This window comes from Caloenas nicobarica, chromosome 9 (assembly GCF_036013445.1).
Source record: "Caloenas nicobarica isolate bCalNic1 chromosome 9, bCalNic1.hap1, whole genome shotgun sequence".
NCBI lineage: Eukaryota > Metazoa > Chordata > Aves > Columbiformes > Columbidae > Caloenas > Caloenas nicobarica.
Window position 1 is genome coordinate 12,821,574 of NC_088253.1, and position 24,120 is coordinate 12,845,693.

Below are 24,120 nucleotides of genomic sequence, written 5' to 3' on the forward strand. Positions count from 1 at the left end.
GCCGCCGGCAGCACCGCCCGCTCTCCGCCCCCGGGAAACCTCCCTCCGTCCCGCTCCGGCAGCGACACGGAGCAGCACCGGCAGGCACAAGAAATAGCTTCCAAAAGACTGGTTTTATTGAACAGTTTATTCTGGTTTAAAATAAAAAAGACACCCTCACTTCCGTGGAGCAAGGTACACTGAAGGAACCGAGCACCCCCCTCCGGGCCCCCGTTCCGGGAAGGACTGAAATTCATTCCCTGACAGCATCGGGCGTTGGTATTTACAATTCATCATGTTAAATAAGCCTGGGACACCTCGTACAGTATTGCAACAGCACAGCACCTGCCTCTATGCCCAAAAGCCTCCATGATTTGTAGATCCCAAAAGGCGTTGTTGTTAACATGCAAAAAACATTACTAAGCAATATTATCTAACTTCTACAGTTGCCAAATACTTGACCTTAATAAGGAAACCAATTACAAAATACTTCCTTGTAGTGCTATACAAAAGTTATAAAATTAAGATTCTATCAACCACTTTTAAATATTCCAATTTTCCAACAGTGCAGTTTTCCACATCTTATCACCACTGAACATCTTGAAGAAAAAAAAAAAAAAGAAAAAATCAGCAATTTAGATCAAAATGGTTTAATCTTTGGATCCCTTTATTCCTGCGGCCTTCATATACATATACAGACACAAATGACCAGGTTTCTATTTCAGCATATCAAAAAGTTGTGACTAGTCATTCAGAATTGGCAAAAAGTCCATTCTATGTCATTTGTGACTTCACGGTCTTAGAAGCAGAGTCTTAATGTCTCGAAGCTATGGTCTATCAAAATGCAAACAACTTCAAACACTAAGAATTCTTTAAATTGCTTATGTCTACAAGTATTACAACAAAGTTAACATTTCAAGAATTGACAAATGGAGACATACTTTTGTCCCAGGCATTCCAGGAGAATCACAATCACTCGTGCGCCTGGTCCATTATTAAAAAAAAAAGTTAATATTTATCACTAAGTAAAATTAATTGCAATTTGTGACATACGAAAAATTCTCTTCTCCTTATCTGAAAATATCTCCTTAATTTGGTCAAATCCTGTGATATGCCAGAAACTACAAAATCAAACTCCTGCAAGAGAAGTGAAGAGTGTATCCAGTTTCGTGTAATGGAAGAACATTTTCAAATCTTCATTATACTCCAAATATAAAATCAAACATTTAAGCCTGAAAAGCTGCTAAAGAAAACAAAACCAACTAATTCAGTGTTCTTCAGCATATCCACTTTTGCAATAACACAGTATGTTTGCCGACTTAAAAATGTTTATTCTTTAAAAAATTAGTTGCTTTTTGTACAGCTATACAAAGTTTGTAATGTTTCTTTGGCAATGGGATATAATGGAATTTTACAACTATATAAAAAGTTTCCTTTGCCTAAGAAACAGTATTTACTGTGTACATATCTGACTGACAAAGCAAGTTTTCTACTGTCCAGCACCCTAGTTGATAAAAGTACAACTATCTCAAAAGGGATATTACAGGATTTCCAAAAAACAACCTTCAGTGGATCAAAACACTCACAGTATCAACGGCCTTCTGCATACAATTGTCCTTACAACTTGAAGCAATTATCAAATACAGTTTAGTAATAAGAAAAATCCTTTCAGTGATGAAAAAATACTTAAACTCCATCGAAGTACTGCTTTATAATTAACTATACATAAGAAATTACTTATCCTTCTGTCTCAAATATATTTAATGCTCACTGTTTTTAAAGATGGCCATTTTTCAAAAGTAACTGCATTACACCCCTTTGAAATTAAATAGTTAAATCCCAGTGCTGGTGACAAGTATACAGCAAATTAACTTCATTCTTTGCAGAGATTGAAACTAATTCTCTGGATCAAGAAGATCTAGACGTTCACCCGGTTTCAGCTTTCTTGTAGACTATGCAGCAACTTTGTTGTCTTTCTAGAGGGAACAACGGTAGAATGTTAAAATTCATTTTGCAAAACAGAAACCACAAATCAATCTGGACAACAGCACTGGGAGAAGATGCACTGTGAAGGCTACTTCCCATCTTCTGCATACACAGGAGACCCCCGCCATGTGATCAGGTCAGCGTCTGGGCAGAGCACCCTCAGGCCAGCGCCCGCTGAAGCTGAGCTGCTCCTCATCCTCACTCTGACTACATGTCTGGCACACAAAGCCTCGGTCATCACACCACCTCTTGCTTGTCTGGAAGGCTGTGAAATTCCTTCATTCAGAAATTCAAATCTTTGATCTTCAACCTCTCATTTCAATTCACGCTCAGCTAAGAAAAATTTATTTAAATCACAGGACTAATTGTTGCAAACGATTTCTATGCTTATATGATGAAGAAAGCGTGTTTGTACAGCAGGTTACTTCAGTCAGCAAACTTGACATGGTGGCTTGCGCATAACATTTAAAAGGAACTTCACACTTTGTTCGTATTTAACTAAAGTAGTAGTACTTATTTTAATATTTCAAAAACACTTTATGGGACAGACAGGTCTTTTCTTTTGAAGCTTTTATGCCCAGTCTCCCTCAGTTCCTCAGGTCCCTCAGTTGAATCACTGGCTGAAAAAAAGTCAATTCTGCCCTAGATTTCCCAACTGCTATTGGATATAATTATGTAAAACTGTATTAAAAAAAAAAAGTGTGTAACAAGACCTTACAGAACTCAAATGTTTTTTATCTTCCTTTTGCAAAGGGTCATCGCTATGCTTCAGTAACTTCAATTACTCTATTTCAGGGGTTATTTAGGACCTTGGAAGTCTATAGGCTTTGTGCCAATTCATTTACAAAGAATTCAAAAAAAGTTTGTGGCACACTAGAACCAAGTTAAATTACTCCCTCTCAATCTTCACATTTAACAATATTGCTTAGAAAAAATGCCCACAATTCACATTTGTAAAACTTGGATTAAATGTGCAGAATTTTAATTTCTGACCAGCCCCCCCAAATTCCAGCTATATAACAGATATTTAGGACACGTGAAGAAATGTAGCTTTTAGTTTTGGTTGCTGTTGATAGTAAAATGATGCTATGTAACTAAAATTTCAGCATTAATGGACTGTCAATTAAGTGGCTCAGAGACCTGCAAAATATTATTCAAGAAATTCTAGTTCAACATGAACTCTAAAAGCATGAACTTTCTACCACTAGTTTCCAAGAAAAGTGGATCAGGTCACAGTAAGATTAAATGTGTTTTACCCTATATTCAAAGTCGGCAAACTCCCTGCCTCCACGACCTCCTCTGAATCCACCACGAAATCCTCGAGGGGCAGTGAAGCCACCTCTTCCACTTCCTCGTCCTCTTCCACCTCGGAAGCCAATGCCCCCTCTGCCTCTGTAACCCCCACGGCCACGATTGGGACGCAGTGGTATTCCAAAGGTCTCGGCATTTAATCTTCTTTCCTCAGCCCAGGTGGGTCGCCGCTCTCTGCCACACAAAAGCAACAAGGATTGTTTTAAAACCCACTTCAGAAGGAAGACTGCCTGGATTAGTTAGAATTGCCAGAAGTCCATGAAATGAAAAATGATACATTGACCACATTGTAAATCTCTGCATTACCCCTTCTGCAAGAATCTAGATGTCTGACACAAATAATTTAACTCAATGAAAAGAGGTATGTTACAGTATCATCATGTTTCCCACATAGGACACAGTCTGCATCCTCTGCACACAGCATCATAACATAAATAAAAGCTGTCTGCAATTTAAAACAAGGGAGAGTAAGAGTTTGCAGTTACAGATGTTACTTTAATAGCTGTCAGTACAGCAAAACAATAACCCCCTGTAATTCACAATAGGTCAGCAATTCATGTCATCTTGTCTAATAAAAAGGCAATAGTGAAAGATAAGCTTCAATTTTCCTGAAACGCTGTCTTCCCATTCAAACCCCACTACTGGCCAAGACAGTTATGTAGGCTACTGAGAAACCATTACCAAAGTACAGCTTAAGTGGTCATTCAGTAGCAAAGCAAAACAAAAACACCCACTTTAGTAAATCTGGAAAGGCGATTCTAGGATAGGTACACTCAGTTCTAGAAGCATGGTTCTAAAACAACATTAATATATTGCACTTACGCACAAACAAATGTTGTGCTTCGTATTCCCATTTTATTTTTGCCCACTGCATGTGGAAATAAGCTTTACTCACTTTTAATTCAGAACGGACTGTAGTGAGTAGTGCTGACATAAGCACGCATTAAGTAGACTAACAGGCTTTCCCTTGCAGGCCATACCTGTTGTCATCACAGGAGATGTTATCAAAGAAGGATTTGGTTTTGTCATAGTAGCAGTTGGGTCCAAGTGGATCTTCCTCATCTGCATTCCCTTCGCTATTTTGGGTATCAACACCTGAGTCACCTTTGTCTTCTCCATTTACAGGCTTCTCTGGTTTCTCAAGTTTATCTTCTGGAAAATACAAGTAAACAGAAGCCTTCCAGACCACCATACTAAACAAAACAGCACTGTTAGCTTCTTTGCAGACAGACACAAACTATACTGAATTCTCAAAACTACAAAAACCCCTCCAAAACTTAATGTGGAAGTCAAATAATTTGGCACAAAAATCAGTATGTTTTGCTGCTGCTGCCTGAAGTTTTATATCCTCTATATTCTGTGGGTTTAACTAAGAAAAAAGCGATCTCCATTTTTAACCAACGAACTTGTTAGAACATGATGTATGATATTTGCTAGTTAAACTCTTTCAAAACTTGAGTATTTATGCAAATATTAGATTAAGAGATGATCCCAGTTTACTTCTTGATTTTTTTAATGACTGCAAACAAGACTTAGTATGATATGCCTTTTAGAAGTTTTCCAAGGTAGAATTAAAACAGCAATACAAGCAAGTATTGGTTTACCTTTTAGTTTAAGTTTATTATGAAATTCTCTATCAATTTCCTCCTTGTTGAATTGTGCATTTGCACTTTCAAAGTCAAAGTCCTTCTCAAACTTCATTGGACCATCCCTCCTAATACCGAATCTTCCTCGACCTCCTCTGTGACCTCCACGGCCTCTCCGTGCTGAAGGTCCTCCTGGAACTGAAAAGAGGGAAATTTTGTGTTTTGTGGTTTTGCTTTGTAGATTAGTTTTTCTTTGGGGGGAGTAGGGATGGTGGTGGTTGTTTATTCAGGTGGTTTGTATTATTTCGTTTGTTTGTTTTTAAATTCCTGAGGTACCAGGTTAGGACTTGATGCATCCTCTTCCTGCACTTGTGTTGTTGAAAGCCCTGTTGGAGCGGCTTGTCATGTGTAAATTCACTTACAATAATTATTGCAGTGACACAGAAAGCATAATAGTACTAAACTTGGGTACTAAAAGACTTTCCAGAAGTCATTAAAAGCTTTCTGAACAAGAGTTATAATGTTAGTGGCTTTTTGGTAAAGTATTTTCATAGGTAACAGGTTTTATTTCATGCTGTTGTGTTTATAAATCCATGAATACTGCTGGGGGGGGGGTTACACTTTGCTCTATACTAAGCGATCTGAATAAACCAGGAAATATTTTCTCTTTAATGTTGACTTATTGTTCTTGTACTATTCTGACCCAAGGCAAAGTTATTGCTACCTACTAGAAACAACTATGTGAGAGCATTCTAAATATGTAAATTCTACCGTAATCTGAACTGCAAGATCCCTGGACATTAGAAATAAGGTCCCAGCAGTTCATGAACTGTACAAAATGATGTATTTTAGCAGACTTTAAAAACTTAATGAAGTCTGAAGACAATGATAGCTATTTTTCAAAACAAGATTTACCAATTTGTCGTTTGCTTTCATTTCTGAGTTCATTTTCTGATCTTGAAACTTTGTGTGCTTCAGCTAAAGTTGGAAATAAAAAAATGATTTGTTTATCCAATTAGGTATTTTTGATAATACTTTTGTATATAGTTATGTAGTTCAGATTTCAAAAAAAGCCAGATCTATAGAAGTAAACCACAAGTTTAACTCCATAAAAGAAAAAAAAAAATAGAATATATGCTTGACTTTAAAAAGAAACATATATAATCCAGGTCTCTGCTGTCCAGTCTACTAGTAATGGACAGCAGGAGAAATCCTACACATTACCCTTAGAAGGAGCTCTTCACATGAGTATGGAATATAAGCCATATGAAAATTATCCAAAGCTACCTCGTCTGTGCTCTTGATTCTCTAATGATTTCTGGCTAGCAGACACCAAAGGTCTGGCTGGTACAGGACTCCTCCTCCCAACCGGTGCTGGAGTAGGCAAGTGGGCTGAAGCTGTTTGTACTGCTTGTTCCATGGTGGGGCTCCTCCTCAAATGATCTATCTGAGGGCTTGAACGACCTGGGGAAAAAAACCAAAACAAAACCAAAACCCGAAGAGTTATTTCTCATCCACAAATTTCAGTTAACTGCTCTCAACCAATCCAGACTGACAGGTTTATCTGCCTTACCAGTCAAGATAGCTGTGTCCAAAGAAGAAATAAATATTTCTGCACCCTCAGATCCACTAATCCAGAATGAAGGATATTTAGCAATTCCCCTTCCCCCAGTCTAAAAGAAAAAAATGGGTAGGACAATTAATCCCTACCAACCCATTCATGATGTGCATTTAACTGTGGAATGAAACTTTTTGATTTGAAGTAAAAAATGCTCTTTCTGTCTCCTTGGAAAGCCAAGTGGAAAGTGACTGCTCCCAAAGGCAAAGATAAAGTTATCACACTGAAATTTAATTTAATCTAGTACACTCTGTTGTCTGATCAACACAAAATAAATTAACAGCGAGAGCTTGTACCGGGCGTAATGCAGATGAAGGAGCTATGAAAGCTTTCCCACAATGTGCTGTTCATACATTGAAATTTGCAGCATGAGTGATTGGAGCCAGAAGCATGTTTAGAATTGAGACATTTGATCCAGCCAGACAAGTCTATGACACCATGTAGGTAAATCTCCTAAGAAATCAGAATAAGACTCAAGTCCCAGTAAGTAAAATAAAAAAATAGTCATATCCCATAAAAAGCTAAACAAAAGAAGAAAAAAAAAAACCACCCCAACAACACCAAAAAACCCCCAAACCAACCATACCACACTTACAACCTACAAAGATGAAAAATATTTTTTAAAAGCAAACACACACAGAGAAAACTTGTTGGTGCTCCACAGGAAATTTTGTGGCAGAATGTGTGTTCATGTAGAGCATGTGTCATACATCACGTTAAATAATCATAGTTTTTATTTCACCTACAGAAAACCAAGCTGCTATTCTTTCAACAGAGAAACAGCAGATGCTCGGCATACTCTTTGCTACCTTCAAGTAATAAAACAAAATAGAACTTGGTTTTGGTAATCCACTCAGCCAATTCTAGAAAGCAGTCCTAATTGGCAAACAAATCTCAACTAGACTTTCGGAAAAAACCTGTTTGCTGTAAGTAAAATTAAGTGTTTTGCCTTTTAACATGACTACATAAACTTATAAAATTGCCCTAGGAATATATCTTAGCGCACACTTTTACTTGCAGCAATGAAAGTGGAAGAGCAGGAAATAACGCCTTTTGGATTTTGAAGAGCAATCTTAACACGTTTGCGTGAAAAGTGAGGGTGAAGGTGCTCAACACAATTTCTTTTTTCCTTCACCACCCAAAAAACATCAAGAATTTCCCTTTTAGTTTCTTTTTCCAATATTACAAAAACTACTCATACAGTTTCTATACTATTAAGCTGACTTAACTGTCCTGTTACTATCTCTACAGGCAATCACATCTGCTATTAATATTATTTATGTAAATATACATTAACAAAAAAAATACCATTAAGAATAGATTTAAAAATCGTAGGCTGAAAGACTTCACAATTCAATCAGCATGAAGTACCTTGCATTTTGTCATGCTAATAATAAAACTAGATATTGAATTTCCACATGCGCCTATCTGCTAATGTTATTCAAATGAAGTGCTGCTCCTCAATACAGAAGCTTTAAGGATAATAACAAATGTGTTGCTAACAGTTACCTATGCAACACGCACACCTGTAGGAAAACACACTTAAAGTGCAGGTATGAAGCCTTTCAGCGCTTTCAGGTTTTGATACCAAGTGTTTTCATGACAGAATTCAGCTGTTTGGTCAGCATTTCAGGCAACCACCTAAGTCACTGGGGCATGATTGGTCAAAAAAGATCAAAGACTTCTTAAAAAGATTTACCTTGAGACATCTGTGTTTTTAGTGATCTTGCATCTGTTGTAAAAGCAGAACCAACTGCAGTGCTTTGGGACATGCTAGCACTGCCTGAAGAGTCTGTTCCAAAAGATGTTAAAGAGCCTCCTGCTTTGAAAGAAATAATATAGTTGTAAAAACTTGTTTATGCTTTTTTTCTGTATTTTTTTTAATTGGCACTAAATGATTAGTGAAGCCACATTAGGCAGTTATTGTAGAATACACGTAAGTCTGCCTTTCCTATATACTTTAAGTTTAATGTAATGTGTGTATTCTTAGTAAGTTGCTAACACTGTAATATCTTGATGCTTTTAATCTAAAAAAAAAATTAAAAGAGCACTGCTAACTTTAGTATTACAAGTATTAAAGTAGCATAGTAATGACAGCATCTTACAGAGAAATAAACAAATGTTATTGGTATATATTTCCACTTAACATCTTTTAAGCAAAAATATGACTGTCACATCTTATGAACTGATATCAAGTTATGGCCAATTCTACAGTCTTCCTTTCACATGGCAAACATTTACAGTATCAGGAGTAACACTGTCGCCATAACAGTTAAAAGAGTGAAAGTTCCAATGTGAAAAACTAAAAATTGAAATAAAAAACTTTAAGGGGGAATAAAAGTTGGTTGGTGAGTCTCAGAGAGCAGCTGCAGTATAAGGGAGCAACTAACCCATGCAGCTCACAAATACTTCAAACACGTAATTCATGCCAAGGTAACATCCAAGGAGGACAGTGTTGGCACATGTCCCGCTGAATAACCCAAATCCTCAGTTAAGGCACACACCACCTGGTCAATCTGGGATACCAGGTGTCCACAGCACAGCTATGGGGCTTTTGTGGAGGAACTGCCTCTACCATTTGTGAAATGTAATGAATACATGATTAATGTAATGAATATATATGATAAAGAATTAATTCATGAATACAGGAACCTTTCTGCACTCTTCCCTCTGAGACAGGGTGTTCAGCTCTCAACCACAATTGCTTTGATTTGAGCTGCAAAGGCAATGAAAAGCTCTGTACTTTCGAGCTAAACTGTGGGACTGATACAGATTAAAGACTTTGGATCTGCCCTTAGGATCAGATGTTGATGAAATTATAAGCACTGATCACTGTTGATGCACACACATACAACTTCACTTATAGGAAAACACCAACTAATAAAAATAAACATACCAACTCCAACAGCGCCAAACTGCTGCCCCACCAGTGGGCTTGGACTAAACTGACTGTATGCAGGCATCCTGCCAAAAGGACCATAGGACCCCACAGATTGGAATGAAGATGTAGTCGAAGATCCTAGTGAAGACTAGAGACAAAACACACTTGCAGAAATTAATGTTTACACAAAAAGTAGGAAATGGTTCTGCAAGGCAAGAAATGCAGAAACTCTCAAACCACTTGTTAAATTTAACCTAATGCCACCTCTGCAGCTAATACGTATAAAGACCTTAACGTTCATAAAGTTGTTACTTACAGCAACAAGAATTTAACTGCTTTAACACAGAAGCAAAGACAGCACAAAAATAATGAATTACATACATTACTCTGCATGAAAACCCAAAGCAGACAACAGTTTGCAGAAAATATTGCCACAAGTACGTCCACAGTTTAGAAAGCACTTCTACCCTCCCGGTTATCAGAAACTTGTGAAAACAGTACCATAACATTTTGCAATCTTTTCCCTAGAACCTCAGATACTGGACTCTCTTGTCAAACATTTGTATAAGCTTTTGTTGGCAAACTTGGAAAATGTCAAATCTTCTTCCCTAAAGTTTCAAAACCCACATGAACAATGAAAGACTCAAACATAATGGAGGAAGGTGGGGTTATTACTATTATTTGGGCTAGTGGTAATGGTATTTCACAGCTCTCAACTACTTCTGACAGAAGGAGCTGCACCAAATTTAACAAAAGACCTTAGAGGATTACAAGGGTATTTTGTAAGGAAGCATCAAGATTTTTATCTTACAGAAAAGTGTTAGAAATGTAGACATTTAACATGGAATTCTCAAATTCTGTTTGAACTAAGAACTTCCATCTTGCTCTCAGGGATGATTTTAGGACACCCCACAAGCACAATCAACAAGCCAACAAATTTCAGAGATCTAAAATACCTATATCTGTCAGTCCACGTACTACAAAATAACAGATTAATCCTGAAGGCTTGAAGTTATAAGTTGCTTTCCCTTCAGCAACCAAGTATTCCGTTTTCAAATAACTCCCCTTTAGTATGAAGTCTTTTTACAAACATGTAGCTAGATGAAACACTTTTATAGTTGTAGTCAGTAAAAAAAAGTTGAACATTAAAATCAAAAAGAAAACAAACCAACCAAATCACTAATGATTTGGGGAAGCTTCAGCATCTGCTCCATTTGACTTAAATCAAGTCTGATCTTTCCAAGTCTTGCATATGTGTCCTCCTAATCAAAGTACCTTTCAAAAAAGGCATCAAGGTCTACCAAAAGTCATGAGCTGTTTTTGAAAAACAGGCAACTTTGCTATCCAGTGCATTGTGCTAGAGTTAGATTTCAACCTTGATTTTCACAGATAAGGGCATGAGTCAAAAGACGAAAATCTTTCCAGAGTTCTTTACATTGGGTTATGAACTTTACGACAACAAACATTTTTAATTTTTAAGCGCTTGGCTACAGAGCGCTTAAAGCTACCAGGTTGTATCATCAGCAACAAACATCCAAAAATATATTTTGACTTACCTGAACAATAGCAGGGTCCTGTGGCAAAGAACACTGAGGCTTTGGTGGCTCACAGACAGTGAGGTCTTTAATGTCACTGCCACGGAATATAATATACTCAAAGACTTCATCACGAGGTGGTATAGGTCTATCAGTTGGTCTATCTTCTGTACCAAAGGAGCGAACTGCAAAATTGGGAAGGGAGAAAAAAAAAATAACAATGCCCCACATTCAACAAAAAGGTTTCAAATATACTGCAGAGACCAATAGCTTTAACTAATTAAAGAATACAATTCTGTTGGGAAAAAACAACAACAACTTCTTAAACAGGCAACATATTCTTTGCCATTATCAACTGCTCAGACATAAACAAGTCACTCGATCTTATAAATTTCAGTTAAAAAAAATCAAGCAGAAAGATGCCTTATTTTCCTTACTGAAACACCACTTATGCTATCACTCACATGTTGAATGTTTCAACTGCTTTTTTGAGTATAAGGGGAAGCAGCAAAGCAGTTTTTTGCCAAAGTTAACACTTTCTGGACATGCACTAACAAATCATGGAAAAAAATGCTAATACCACTAGAAATTGGAATATTAAAAATACCTAAAGCAAAGTCATTTTTAATAGATTCAAGGTCTGAATCGAGATTTAGATAAAAACTAGAAATTTCGTTGTATGTACAGACAATTTTCACTAAGCAAAACGCATTCTTCTTGCTGTTGTAGGTTTCATATGATCTCTGCCAAATTAAGTAAACTCACTGGGGCATAACCATCTCCCTAAGTAGGCCTGCACAGTGTGCAACTTACCAAGACATTAAGTTTATTTGTATGCACTTAGCTGAATTCCAACAGTTTTCAGATTGCATAGTGACAAAGCTTATCATGCTTTTCCCCTTGCACTACATATAATCACTATCACCGTATCACTGGCATCACTTTACTTTCACTACCCTCTCCAAGACTTTTCCCTCACAAGACTGTCAGCTCTAGGTGAATACAAAATGAAGCAAACAGACGAAAAAATCTGGAGAGATACATCTCTAAGAGCTAGAGTCTTCTAAGCAAAAAATAAATAAAAAATTGAAACCAGAGGGGAGGAAAAAAAAAAGTCACATTCTACTGAACATCAACTTGCAGCAGCTTTAACAATCCTTCACGACTGTCTTTGCTCAAACCTTTTAGGAGGTTTTTTGTCTGCTTTGTGAGATAGTACACATTATGCTGAAAAAACATAAGTATTTTGCTTTCATCTACCAGAATTAGTTTCCCTCCATTTTCAGATGCATCAACAATTTGGAGACATCATTAGGCACTTATTTGCAGCCATAAAACCTTTAGTAAAGAAAAGCAGAGTTTCCTGTAGAGCTGTATAAAGTGATACAGATTCATTTCTCAGGCTGCACTAAGCATCTTCCATCACTGTTCTTCTAGTACTGAATAAACAGAGCTTATCAGTCAAGTATTACAAATCTTTTTGAGAAGCATAATTCATGAGTAAAGAGATCAACTCCACACTACATTAAGTGGTTACGATTATTTTGTTCATACTTATATCATCTACTGAGCTGAATTTAATCAACTTTTCTATTCCTGTGCATCTCAATGTCTGCTCTGAATGGTACTAGAAAGTGTAAACACTGTAAAAAGGCATACACTGTTAATTTCAATCTTTTGTTCTAAGATAAATCTGTCTTCTTCCTCTACAGAAAAAGCTTGAAGCTAAAAATTTGCAGAAATTAACTCAAAGTAATACACAACAGTTTAACAACATTATCAATTGATCCTGTGTATTACTGTAGTTCATTCTGCTGTCTATTTCACTGACTTAACCCCGGATCCAACTTCACTTTCTGGTCATCCTAGACTCTATTTATTAGATAACTAGTAAATTAACTTGGCCCTTCATTCCATCATTTGACTTGCTGGCTGTCTGGAAGTATGACCAAAGTTGATTTTGTATGAGTTCTCTTTATCCCACACCAAAACGGTTGCTCTAGTAGCCACATTGCCTACAAAGGTGCACAAAAACAGCCAGAGAGTCATAAGTAAGTTATCCAAGTAACCAATTTTATTTTCTAGATAAAGTGAAGGAACTAAGCAGTAGCAACACCACAAAAAAGGGTAGAAACTAGAGGATCACATCTCACCTTCACATAGAAATAAAAATCTGATGAACTATGGAAGAAACCTGCTTTGCAAGTACTTCGATTTTAAGTCAGAACTACATTGCATGGTTAAGTATTTTACTATTAATATCAGCATCACAAGACATACATAGGAGCAGTTCTAACACCTGGCAATGACCTTTCTCCAGTCTAAACCAACAAAAAAAGAGTGAACAACCTGACTTTCATCTATTATACCTCATAAGAGGCAAAGTGATGTTACTGTATGTCAAAAAGAATTTGTCTTTCTCCTCATCATAAAATTGTGAAAACATCAAAAGGAAGTATTTTCAATATCAAAATTTAAAATTATCTTTAAGATATTCTGCTGTCCATGTAACTAGATCAAGATACTGATAAGGTTGTCAATGGTTTTGCAATAAAACACATCAAGAGTCACTACTAAGAGGTTCGTTTGTTTTTCTCTCTACCTCTCCACTGCCTCAAACCAAACCGGTTTTAGTGCAACTTTCTGCAAAATTGGACATTGGAAAATTTTGTCCAATGAAGACTAGCTCTGCTAAAGAGAGGTAAGCAAGCTTCTCTGATTCAGGATTCAGCCTTCCTTTCTTACTACAAAGCAAGAACAATAGCCATCTCCACTTCTAATTTCCTTCTAAAGCAAGGAACCAGAAGTGCATGTGTGGCGATCCAAAGTTTAGCGGGCTACTCAATATTTTTGCAGCGTCTATCCCAACTAGGTCCTTCAGGTATTAGTATAACGTAAAGAACTGAATGTTACTTTAATATTTTGCAAAGAGATAGCTAACTTTACAGTCTCTTCTTTCCTAGCCTGGATTAGTATTTAACATAATCTGAGCTCGCTCAAGTAAAAAGTCTAATATTAAAGGTGGCCAGTACCATAGGATTTTTGAAACAAATAGCTTTTACCATAGTTTTGCATACTCAGAAATACTAAGTTGCCAAATAATAAAAAAGACAAGGTGTTGGAACAGCAGCCTTAGAGCTTTCTCCAGCTCTGTCTCTAGGGGTATTTCCTCAGACCATATCCTTCCTCCAGAACAGGGTGAAGTGGTTCATATATAGCAAAATATTAAGGAGTGAGAGGAAATGAAAATAAGCATGCGAATGATAACATAATCTTATAACACTTACCAGGACTATAGTAAATCCATTTAATCTTACCTTGTCCATTTAAGTGTTTTGTGGTTTTGTTTGTTTGGTTTTTAAATGAGCTAAACTGGCTTTATGACTTGTAAACAAAATGGCAACCATCACAGTTAAAAGGAAACTGATTTTTTGTGAGCGTAAATACACACACTTAAGTAACTAGCTAGAAAGAAGCTAATGCTGTTGAGGCTAACATGATTCATGTATGTGACTTTATGCCCAAGTATTTCCACCAATTTCACATTAAAGTGCTCTGAGCAAGTTTTTGTACAGATTTTGACTGACTTCTATGTTACTACTATACTATATTTTAATGCATATTACTATATCATTATATCATCCAAGGAAAACACTGTAACTTTACCTGCCAGTTAACAGAAATTATTACCTGTTGATTAACACATAAAAATACTGTGCTAATCAGAAGCCAAGCTATATATTCTACTAGCAAAAGCGCACTCTGTTCCCATATAATGCAAAATACTGCAAATAGGTAGTTCAGTCTCTGTACACTCCTGACAGAATCTTATGAGCCTTACTTCATATATAGCATACATACAGAGAAATCAGCCTTTCCCCACTCTTAAGGTACCTGTGAGAAGCATGATGACTAAAATATCAACACCTTTTCCCTGTAAGCATGCTCAGATGCCTGCACACCACATTACAGGAAAATATTAACATGAAGGAGACAGCTTGTGGTGAGCTTATGCCTTCAGAACAATTAATTCAGTCTGCATTCCTTACTTATAGGGGTGGCGAGTTAACAGGGAGATAGATAGGAGGAAAGTAGCCAGAAGTGGGCTGTGACAAGAATTTTTCTGCTGTGACATACTATGCACAGGTTGGCTTGGCACACATGCCCTAAACCTCAAGACACGGAGGGAACATGTCAGTTAACTGACTAAAAAATAACTTCTAAAAACTTGATAAAAATGTAACCCTTCACACTCCTGCTCCCACCCTTGAACTATAGGAAATGCTTGAGTCTTGACAAGAATTTAACTTTTTTTCTGTCTACATTTCTGAGTCTTTCACCCAATTAATATTGTATAAAAGACTAAAAGAAAGGGAAGTTCTATCTTTCATGTGCCATTCAACTCCAGAAAACATTATCACACATGATTGAAAACGCCAGAAATACTAGAAGTTTAACTACTTCTTAAGTTACTGAAAGCTATTTGATTAATATCTATTAATTATAATGGTTCCAAACACACATCTCAATGGTCCAACAGCTGATAAGTGAAAACTGATACATTATATCAGAGACACGGTATATAATTTTCTGCTTCTTATACTCACATGCCTAAGGATTCCCTACTGTTGGCGAGGAACAAAGCCGTTCCTGACCCAATATGGTGGTTCTTATACAGCCTACCTACATTAAAAATCCATGTCTCTAAATTGGTGTGTTGAAACAGGAAGACATTATGTGCTACTAACGCAAAAGATCCCACCTAGTTTTTAATGCTGCAACATATAAGATCAAGCACAATCAGTCATGATTATTCTACAGCTGTCCCCAGGTAGGGCAGCAATCACTTTACAGCAAGGAAATTTTACTCCTAACCATGGCTTGCTAACTATTGTTAGATTAGTCGGACTTAATGATGTTTAAAAAATTGAGTATGAATTAGTAGAAGTATGAACTAAAAGGACATTCCAAGTTAATTTAACTTGAAACTTGAGAATATGAGTGGGTGGTTTTTGGTTCCACAGACCAGCTCTGAAAAGCTGGCGATCCAAAAAACATATGCACCAATAGTATGTAAAAACCTGAAATAATTGTATAGCTTGCTTAATATTTTGGAATCTGATAGAGATGGGAGTTTTCACTGTTATTTAAATAGCAAAGCACTTTAACACTTTGTGAAAAGGATGCATTGCTTTCCCTTATCAGGCTCTAGCTTAGGATAGAAACGTTACACTTGATTTAAAACAGTTGCTATCTTCCTCTAACTCACAACACAGAGGCCACAACTTTCGCTAGTGAAAGGATCACTGCTTTGTAAGTAAAATGCCAATTAGAGAACTATGGAAGATTGCTCCTCAGTATCTGAAGACTATAATCAGCACCCTGTTAGCAAACCAAAAACCTTATTTCTGTCTAAAACCCCAGATGACTTATGACAAATGAAAACATTCCATATGTACAACTTCATGAGACTAATCTCAGCCTTCAGTTTAGCCCACTGAACTCCTACTGTCAAGCAAATCTGCAGTCATTCAAAATCAGATTCTACTTCTTTTGCACTTTATGTCACAAACAATTTCAGTGATTTCAGCTAGTACATGAATAATGATAAACCTCCTTCCACTCAATCCAGGTAACAGTCATACAAAGCCAGCTAGACAGCAGAACAACTGAAAGCAGAGAGTTATCTTTTGGGGATTTTTTTGTCTCTTTTTCTGACAGAAAATTTTACATTTGTGGTAAAGATCCACAGCAAACAGTTCTGGTTTGACTTCTGAACTCACCACAGGAAGAAAAGATAACTATTACACGACCAACGTATTTCCAGCTACAGACAGTTCAGAAGGAAGATCTGCTGCTTTCACATACAGACCTGGCCATGATTAACCAACCACACTTGTATTTGCTATCATAACACATTCACATGACCTAAACATTCATTTATTCAGAAACTTTAAAACTCTAGAGTTAAGCATTTTGTTCATGAGCCCAGTGAATTGTTTTACATTCCAATATGGTTGTTACCAGCTTCCAGATTAATCTCAAGATTTTTGGTTTCAGGTGGCCTAGAAATACTGGTTTATTCTCTTCTGAATCATGACATTATATTACAAAACACACATTCTTCAGCTAACTCAGCCAAGTTTTATTAAAGTAAATTTAATGGTTTAAATTTACATTTCTGATGGGAGCTACGGGAAGAGAGTAGATTAGATTTGTAAGTGTAGTTTCATCCATACTAAATATGTACACTTTGGCAGATATGCCAGGACATGACTTAACTGCGTGTGAAAAGTCATGACAAATTGGCTTGGTAAGCACTAAATCTGTCTAATTTAGGGCAAGACTATCACAAGCTCCTCAAGAACGGGATTCTTATAAGTGCTTTTGTACAAACCTTAACAATCACAGCATGCAACTGGAATTTCTAAACGTTTATTTTTAACCACAGCATTCATCTCTTTATTATATGAACAAATACTAGCTGCTCTTTTTAAACAGATAATGAAATTCCAGGAAGGTAGTTTAACCTAAAGGCAACTTTAGAAATAAATAAAAATCACATCATGAAAGCTAAACAACCCATAAATGAACTATGCAAACCTGGGACCAAACCTACTATAAGGTGTTTCAAAGCATACATATAAAAATTTACAAAACAAAGCAATCTATTTCTTAAATAATAATTATTTGGGGCAGTGGAAGGAGGGGAGGAAGAAGAGGGCCTTAAAGTGACAAGGCACACAAACAAGAATTACCACACAGACCAATGTAAGATAAAAGCAAACAAACTGCTACACAGTATCAACTTCACAGACCAACTATTATACACACAAACTACAGAAAACATACCAGATTGTCATCATCCTAGAATGCTAAGCCCATCATATCAAACAGGAACTGAAATTCAGAATATTCTCAGTCCCAAATATTTAATGTAGACAAGGAGCAACTTCTCCCCTTACCTAATGGCTGGATAAAATCTCTGCTTTTATATATGCATTTAGATTACTTAGCAATACTTTACAAGTCAAGAAGTGTAAAGTAAAATACCATTGAGTTTTGGAGAATGTCTTATAAAGACGCTAATTAAAATTCCGAGTTAATTTTTAATGTGAATATTACACATTCACTGCCATGGCTAATATACTTGTCTTGAGAGTGCGTTATCATGCGCAAGAAACAACCCAGTTTCAAAGACCATTTTTTGCTCCCCAGTCTCCAATGCTCTTCTTAGTAAGCATATCTTCCTAACTTTCCTACACATACACACATATATTTTCTGGCCAATACATTCTCATGCGAGTGTCTGTACTCGATTTTGATTCATACTGTGCCTCTGAAATGAAGAGCTTGCGATCAGCCTTTGTTAATAACCTAGCACTCACAGGATCCCCTTCAGACCCGAGTTGTCTCCTACCCCAGGATGCAGAAAAGTCCAGTCGTACGCAGCCCTGTAGCCTGTAGGTCTGGAAGTTTTACGATGCAAAGAAATCCTCTTTCGAGCCTCCCCCTCCTATTCCCTTTTATGCACTCTGGACTACTTTCACCGCTAAGGGCTTCATACTTTTACTCTACTCAGGCCGCCCCTGAGCAGCCCCTAACCAGGGAACGCTCCTGGCTGCTTTTTCCGACGGTCCCTCCGCGGCCGCACTTTCCGCACGCCCGCCCGGGGCCGGGGGAGCAGCCGCGCGGCGGGAGCGCGGCCACCGCACCGCTGTGCACCCGCCGCTCCCCCAGCCCCTCGCTCCCTTCCACCTCCGCCGAGAAGCGCCGCCGCAGCCGCTCCGTCGGGGAGGATGGCGGGAGGACGCGCCTCCGGCCGCAACTCTCACCGAAGCTCCACCAAGCCCCTTCGCAGCTGCCGCCGGGCCCTGGCAGGCTGCAGGCCTCCCCCTCGCACCCCGGGCCTCCTCATCGCCACGACGCCACGGACGACTCTGCCGCGGTTTCAGGTTCTTGCTCGATCCCCAACGGGCCCCCAACGGTTCCTGCGCCGCCGCACGCCCCGCGGTCCCGCTCCCCTCCCGCACCCTGGCCGAGGCGTTGCCGGGCCGCCAGGGCCCAGCCCTCGGCTCCGCCAGGCCCTTACCCTTAGCCAGCGCTACGGTGGAGTTCTCGGTGTCGATGGTGTACAAGATCCCCTCATAGCGGATCTCGGCCTTGGAGATAAGGCTGATCTTGCTGCCGATGTAGGGCGTCCCCCCACTCATGGTGCTGGCTCCTCGGTCAGGGACACCCCCCCTCCTCCCCTGCCGAGCGCTCTTGAAGCCGGACACAAGCAACGAAACAAGCCTAGCTCAGAGTCGTAGTAGGCGCTCTACTCCTCCCGCTTCGAACTCAACCTTCCGCCGATCCCCCAGCGACGGCTCTCCCTGCGCAGACTCCCTCAGCACACTCCGCACCAAAAGCACCCTGAAGCTCCCAACATGGCCGCCGCCTTCATCTTCCCTCAGAGCCGCCCCCCTTCGCTCCTGCCGCGAAATGGATGCCGGGAGTGGCGGTGATCTCGCGAGAACTGCCGGCGGGGCGGGGCGCGGCGGGGCGGGGCGGGGCGGGGCGGGGCCCGCGGAGGGAGGGGGCGGCTATTCGGGCCGCCCGGGAATTTAACTTGGCGGCGTAAAGCGCCGAGGGCTCCAGCGTGTTCGCTCGGACCGCGGGCTGTGCTCTCCCTGCCTGGCCTAGGGCCGATGCGTGGGGTCGGGTCGGGGCTGTGCGGCTTTCCCCGGCTGCCCCTCCCAGGGCTCCCGCCGGGACTCCGAGTTCGCAGCTTGGAAACCCATCCCCTGCCATAGCCTGTGAACTCCGGGGGATGTGAAAGTAGGTTCGCTGGTTTCGGGTTTTCATTGTGGTGTGTGGGGTTTTTTGGGGGGTTTTTTGGTTTTGTTTGTTTTGTTTTTTCTTTGGTTTTTTGAGAGGCCCAAGCTACCTGTCATCGAATGCTAAATTCTTGTGATCCTTAATAAGCAGTTTAGAACCCAGTCAGGTGGAGATTTGCAAAAGTCTAGATGATGCTAACTATTTAATTTGTATTTCAAGGGGATTCCATTATACTCAGTTGGCAGAGTATTGAGATTGATCTTGCCACGCAATGTTAAGCGGTGCAACTATTGATGAACTCTTACCTATAGCGTGGAATTATTCCTGAAAAAAATACTCTTTTAGTACAAATAAGCACACACACAAAAAATTGTGATTTTGAGATTGTACTTATACACTTTAAAATCCCAACTGAAGCTTCCTGTTGGAGACTGCCTCAGGGCCCTGTTTGTATTTGCAGCCTGGAAAATGATATGCAACAAAAACTAACTTCTGGAAAGGGTACTTAATAGCTTTTCTTGCAGCAACTGGACACTAATATGTTGCAAAGATTCAGCAAGTATTTTGTTCAGAATAGGGCTTTGAAAAACAATGGCAAGCCAGATTTTTCTGGAATGGCCTGCATGGTTCTAAATAGGAGCCAAACTAGACTTCTAGAAACAGCATGCCTGAGTTCAACTGACTGTAACGTCGTGGAGAACTCAATTGCCCAGGGATCTTTACTGTGATGTGCTTCTAGCATGTCCTGTACTACTTGAAAGATTTTGGAACAAAGTTCTTTGGTTAATGACTAGAGGTACGTGGCCATATAAAGTCCATGGGAGACCACTGTTGAAAATTGGCATTTGTAACTCAGTTTGAAGTAAAGCTACTGTTTAGAAAATAACAAAAGACACCTATGATCCCTGACCGGAGAGATGGAATCTTCCTGATCACTGGAGGTTGGTCTGTGGCTGCTTCTCAACCGTGGCTAAATAACACGTTGGAGGAGGTGGAGAGCCTAATGACAATCTAGAGGATCAGCTACAGTCTTTATTATGTGGGCTCCTGCTCCTGCCTCCTTACAGGAGATGTCTTAGCTTCAGATATAGATGGAGCTTGGAAAGGTGGAAGAGAAGTTTTGCAGGAGATTGCAGGGAAGATAGGGCCCCTGGCTGATGAAGAGAGAGGACACCATGAGGGGAAGGAAGGAAGAGTCTGTCAAGGAGGCTTGTAATACTGACATAAGAGGAGAGAGAAGGGGAAGAGGAATACCTTGAAATACAACCACTTGCCCCAAAGACCCATGTGGTTTTGCTTCTGGCCAATATCTTCCTAAGTTTTTCCTCATCTGCCTCTCTCAAAATTGTAGTCAAAGACTCACATTTATAGAATTAGGCTTTCACAGTTGTGTGGTGGAACAGGAAATAGAAATAGACATTTCTTTGAGCTTGGGACACAGTAGATGAGCATTTCAGGAGAGAATTCAAGCAGAAAACTACCAGAGTTTGCTTTTAGGTGTTACCACTTGCAAAGCTTCTGAAAGACAGAAGTTGCCCAGAATGAATAAAAGAAAAAAAGCTAGGAATAGAAAACTATCCCCTTGAAAAAAAATTTGAGGATTAAATTTGAACAACTTTAAAGCCATGGTTGGAAGTTAACTTTCCTAATAGACATTATCTATTTCAAACAAAACATAATTCAGGAAAGATTGTATTTAAGAGATGAGATTATCACAGTGGTCTCAAGATTTTTTTAAATTATTATTTTATACATATGTAACTCCAAAAAATGAAAGAGCAACAAATACATTCAGAGTGATGTTTTCTATGATGAAAAGCATGTAAATATTTGAAAAATATTTTTATAATAAAAGAATTAATACAAAAGTTCACAGAGATTCTGTACTCATTCCCTATGGGCACAAGCCCAAAGCCAGTTTCATCAGCAAGTTTATATACATTCTTATGTATGTCATCACTTCTTGGCTTGAAAGGAGTCCAATGTGCATCAGTATTCATCATATTTTATTAAATAAAATACGCTATTATACTTCCTTATTCTGTGTGCTTATATATATAAAATGGCTCAATTAAGAAGAGGTGAGTGGGAAGAAACATGAATTCATATTTTACAGTTTATCCACCCACAAATGTACTTTAAAACTATAATTAAAAGTATGTAATTTCTTAAGTTTTGAATCCTGTTTTATGTCATGACTCGCCATTTTCTCCTTCTGGTGGGAAGATTACTTTTTATCTCCTAAAGTTACAAAACAGTAAATTTTTCCTCCCTGGGGGGGTTTATGGAGACAGTTTAATGCCATAGTGTTAGAAAAATGTAACCTAAACCTTTTTTCATAGTCAGGACTAGTTGCAGAATCATATGTCTAACTTTCCATTCTCCTATTAAACTGTGGAGATAGTGGTATGTAAATTAAGTCCAGGATCAGGGCAAATAAGGGAAGGAAACATGGAATCTTCTCTGATAATAAAATGTGGGACTCTTAACAAATCAATATTGTATAGACTGATATTTTTCCAAACTAAACGAATATTCTTTATTTTTGTGCAAGAGCAAATAGAGTAATAGTCTTAATTAAGTTTCCAGGTAGAAACATTTGTTAAGTCCAAATTTAATTCAGCTCTAGCACTCTATAAAAGCAATATTCATTTGCTACGCAAATTTTTGATGTCTAGACCTCCTGCATATACTTAATGCTGTTTTTCATAAGCATCGCTGTGCTTTCACATTCACCTAGTGCACAGCCTCCCCTTTATACATTCTAACCATGCGTTTGGTCCTTCAGTACTTTTACTGGCCACTTTATTTAAGAAATATGCACTGGTTTTATTTCAGGAGACATCTTAATTAAACTGGTGCAACCTAATTTTAATGCATTTTAAAAGTGGTTTATTTTGATTCATCATAAACCTGCTCCTAAAGGTATAAACAGACAATTAGGGAAAAATACCTTGAATAAAAATGTAACCTACATTGAGAGAAAACGGATGGTAACAAACCAGTTATTAGCAGTTTAGTCTTGTGACTCAAGCAAGTCATATAGGGTATGATTTAACAGATTGAGTCTGGGAATAGGAGAAAAGTTGTGTGCACTGTGAGCCCTTCACTTGTTTCCACCAGTGCGTTGTGCAATTGAGGGTGGATTATTCACGGGTGCAGCTTTTTCAGTTTTGTGGAAAACCCTGAAAATCACAACATGAAGAATGAGTCACCATTTCAGGCCACAGAGCAGCAGCTCAGATACATCCCAGTTTGCAGACATCCGTGCTGCTGCAGGCCAGCAGACATGATGGAACCCAAAGTGCTTTCTGCTGGCAGCTTCACAAATCCATGGTGGTTACCACTTGTGTGCAAGCACAGAATCAATGAACTGTGGGCAATGGTGATTCACAGGAGCAAAATTATTTATATTGAAGGTCCCATCAGTGACACTGCGCTGTCATTAGTCAAAAAAGTGATGGGTTAGGACCACTGTCTTTCTCTTAAATGGCATTTCACAATGTATGAGGCAAGCACTGATGGGAAAAGGGCATGCAGGAGCGTGATGGCAGAAGTGTCAGTAACAAAATAAACTACCTCAAATTTCCTGTGAGGATGCTGAGGGAACACAGTATGTCAGCAGCTGCTGTGATGATACCAAGAATCTTATTTTTGGTTTACAAGTAACAGCGTCCACATTAGGAAACTGTATTACTGCGGCCATTCTTGTGCAGGTAAAGCAGCAGCTTTGGGCATAAATGCCTAAAGCAGACACAGCAGTGCAAATGTGAGTGCAGGCACTCTGCGTGCAGCTTAGGATCTTCAACAGTGCCAACAGCACTGGAAGTCGCCTCCTTTTGACAGAGTTTGTGTGCAAGGCAGCCGAGTGCTCAGCAACCCTGCAGAAACGGCGCTGGTGTAACTGCCCTCGCCCGGTACCGAGGGAAGGTGAAGAGCGCAACTGCAGCAGCTTCGCTACCCAAACACAACGTGCCCACACGGCGCTTCGGCTCCCACCGTGCCCGCCCACAGCCATCTGTGCCGGCCCGCAGGCCTCCGCCCCCCGCCAGGAGTTAACGGCAGGGTCGCACACCCCTGCACCGCCAAGGCACCTGCCTGGACACGCTGCCGCCTCTCGGCTTCCCGAGGCGGCGGGGGAGCCGCCTGCCGCCCTCTCCCTCACGCAGCCGTCCCCCGCCCAGAGCGGTCGGGCCGTTCCCGGACCCCCGGGTCTCACCGGGCCGCGGAGGACGCGGGCGAGCCAGGGCAGCGAGGCAGCCCCGCGCGCCGCCGCCGCCGCCAGCCGCGCTCTGCCCCGCCCCCTGGCGGGGAGGAGGAAGCCGGCCCCTCCCAGAATGCCTCGCGCGCGGCAGAGGCCGGCGCGCCTGCGCGCTGCGCGGCCGGCTCCCAGCTCAGCGCAAG

The 24,120-nt window shown here is 39.6% G+C and overlaps 1 protein-coding gene across 3 annotated transcripts; it reads right to left on the bottom strand.

Moving 5' to 3' along the window:
• Nucleotides 1-109: 109 nt before the first annotated feature.
• LSM14A (LSM14A mRNA processing body assembly factor) lies at nucleotides 110-19,365 on the bottom strand. Of its 3 annotated transcripts, none has more exons than XM_065640973.1 (10): nucleotides 18,989-19,365; nucleotides 10,918-11,081; nucleotides 9,377-9,509; nucleotides 8,180-8,299; nucleotides 6,150-6,326; nucleotides 5,778-5,840; nucleotides 4,881-5,060; nucleotides 4,257-4,428; nucleotides 3,222-3,450; nucleotides 110-1,955 (listed from the first exon to the last, which is right to left on the bottom strand). In XM_065640973.1, exons 1-10 carry the CDS (start codon nucleotides 19,107-19,109, stop codon nucleotides 1,932-1,934), a joined length of 1,383 nt encoding a protein of 460 aa, XP_065497045.1. In that variant the 5' UTR covers nucleotides 19,110-19,365; the 3' UTR covers nucleotides 110-1,931. The 3 variants fall into 3 exon arrangements, with proteins under 3 accessions (XP_065497045.1, XP_065497044.1, XP_065497046.1); XM_065640972.1 differs by having other exon boundaries at nucleotides 8,180-8,302; XM_065640974.1 differs by lacking the exon at nucleotides 5,778-5,840 and having other exon boundaries at nucleotides 8,180-8,302.
• Between the last annotated feature and the right edge of the window lie 4,755 nt (nucleotides 19,366-24,120).

Bases quoted from the DNA above. Each gene is read 5' to 3' on its own strand.
- LSM14A (XM_065640972.1), bottom strand. From the start codon at position 19,109: ATGAGTGGGGGGACGCCCTACATCGGCAGCAAGATCAGCCTTATCTCC. The intron at 9,510-10,917 runs GTAAGTCAAAAT...TTTTGTCTCTAG, and splicing joins AGGACCCTGCTATTGTTCAG to TCTTCACTAGGATCTTCGAC. The intron at 8,303-9,376 runs GTATGTTTATTT...TTTCTTTCAAAG, and splicing joins GTTTGGCGCTGTTGGAGTTG to CAGGAGGCTCTTTAACATCT.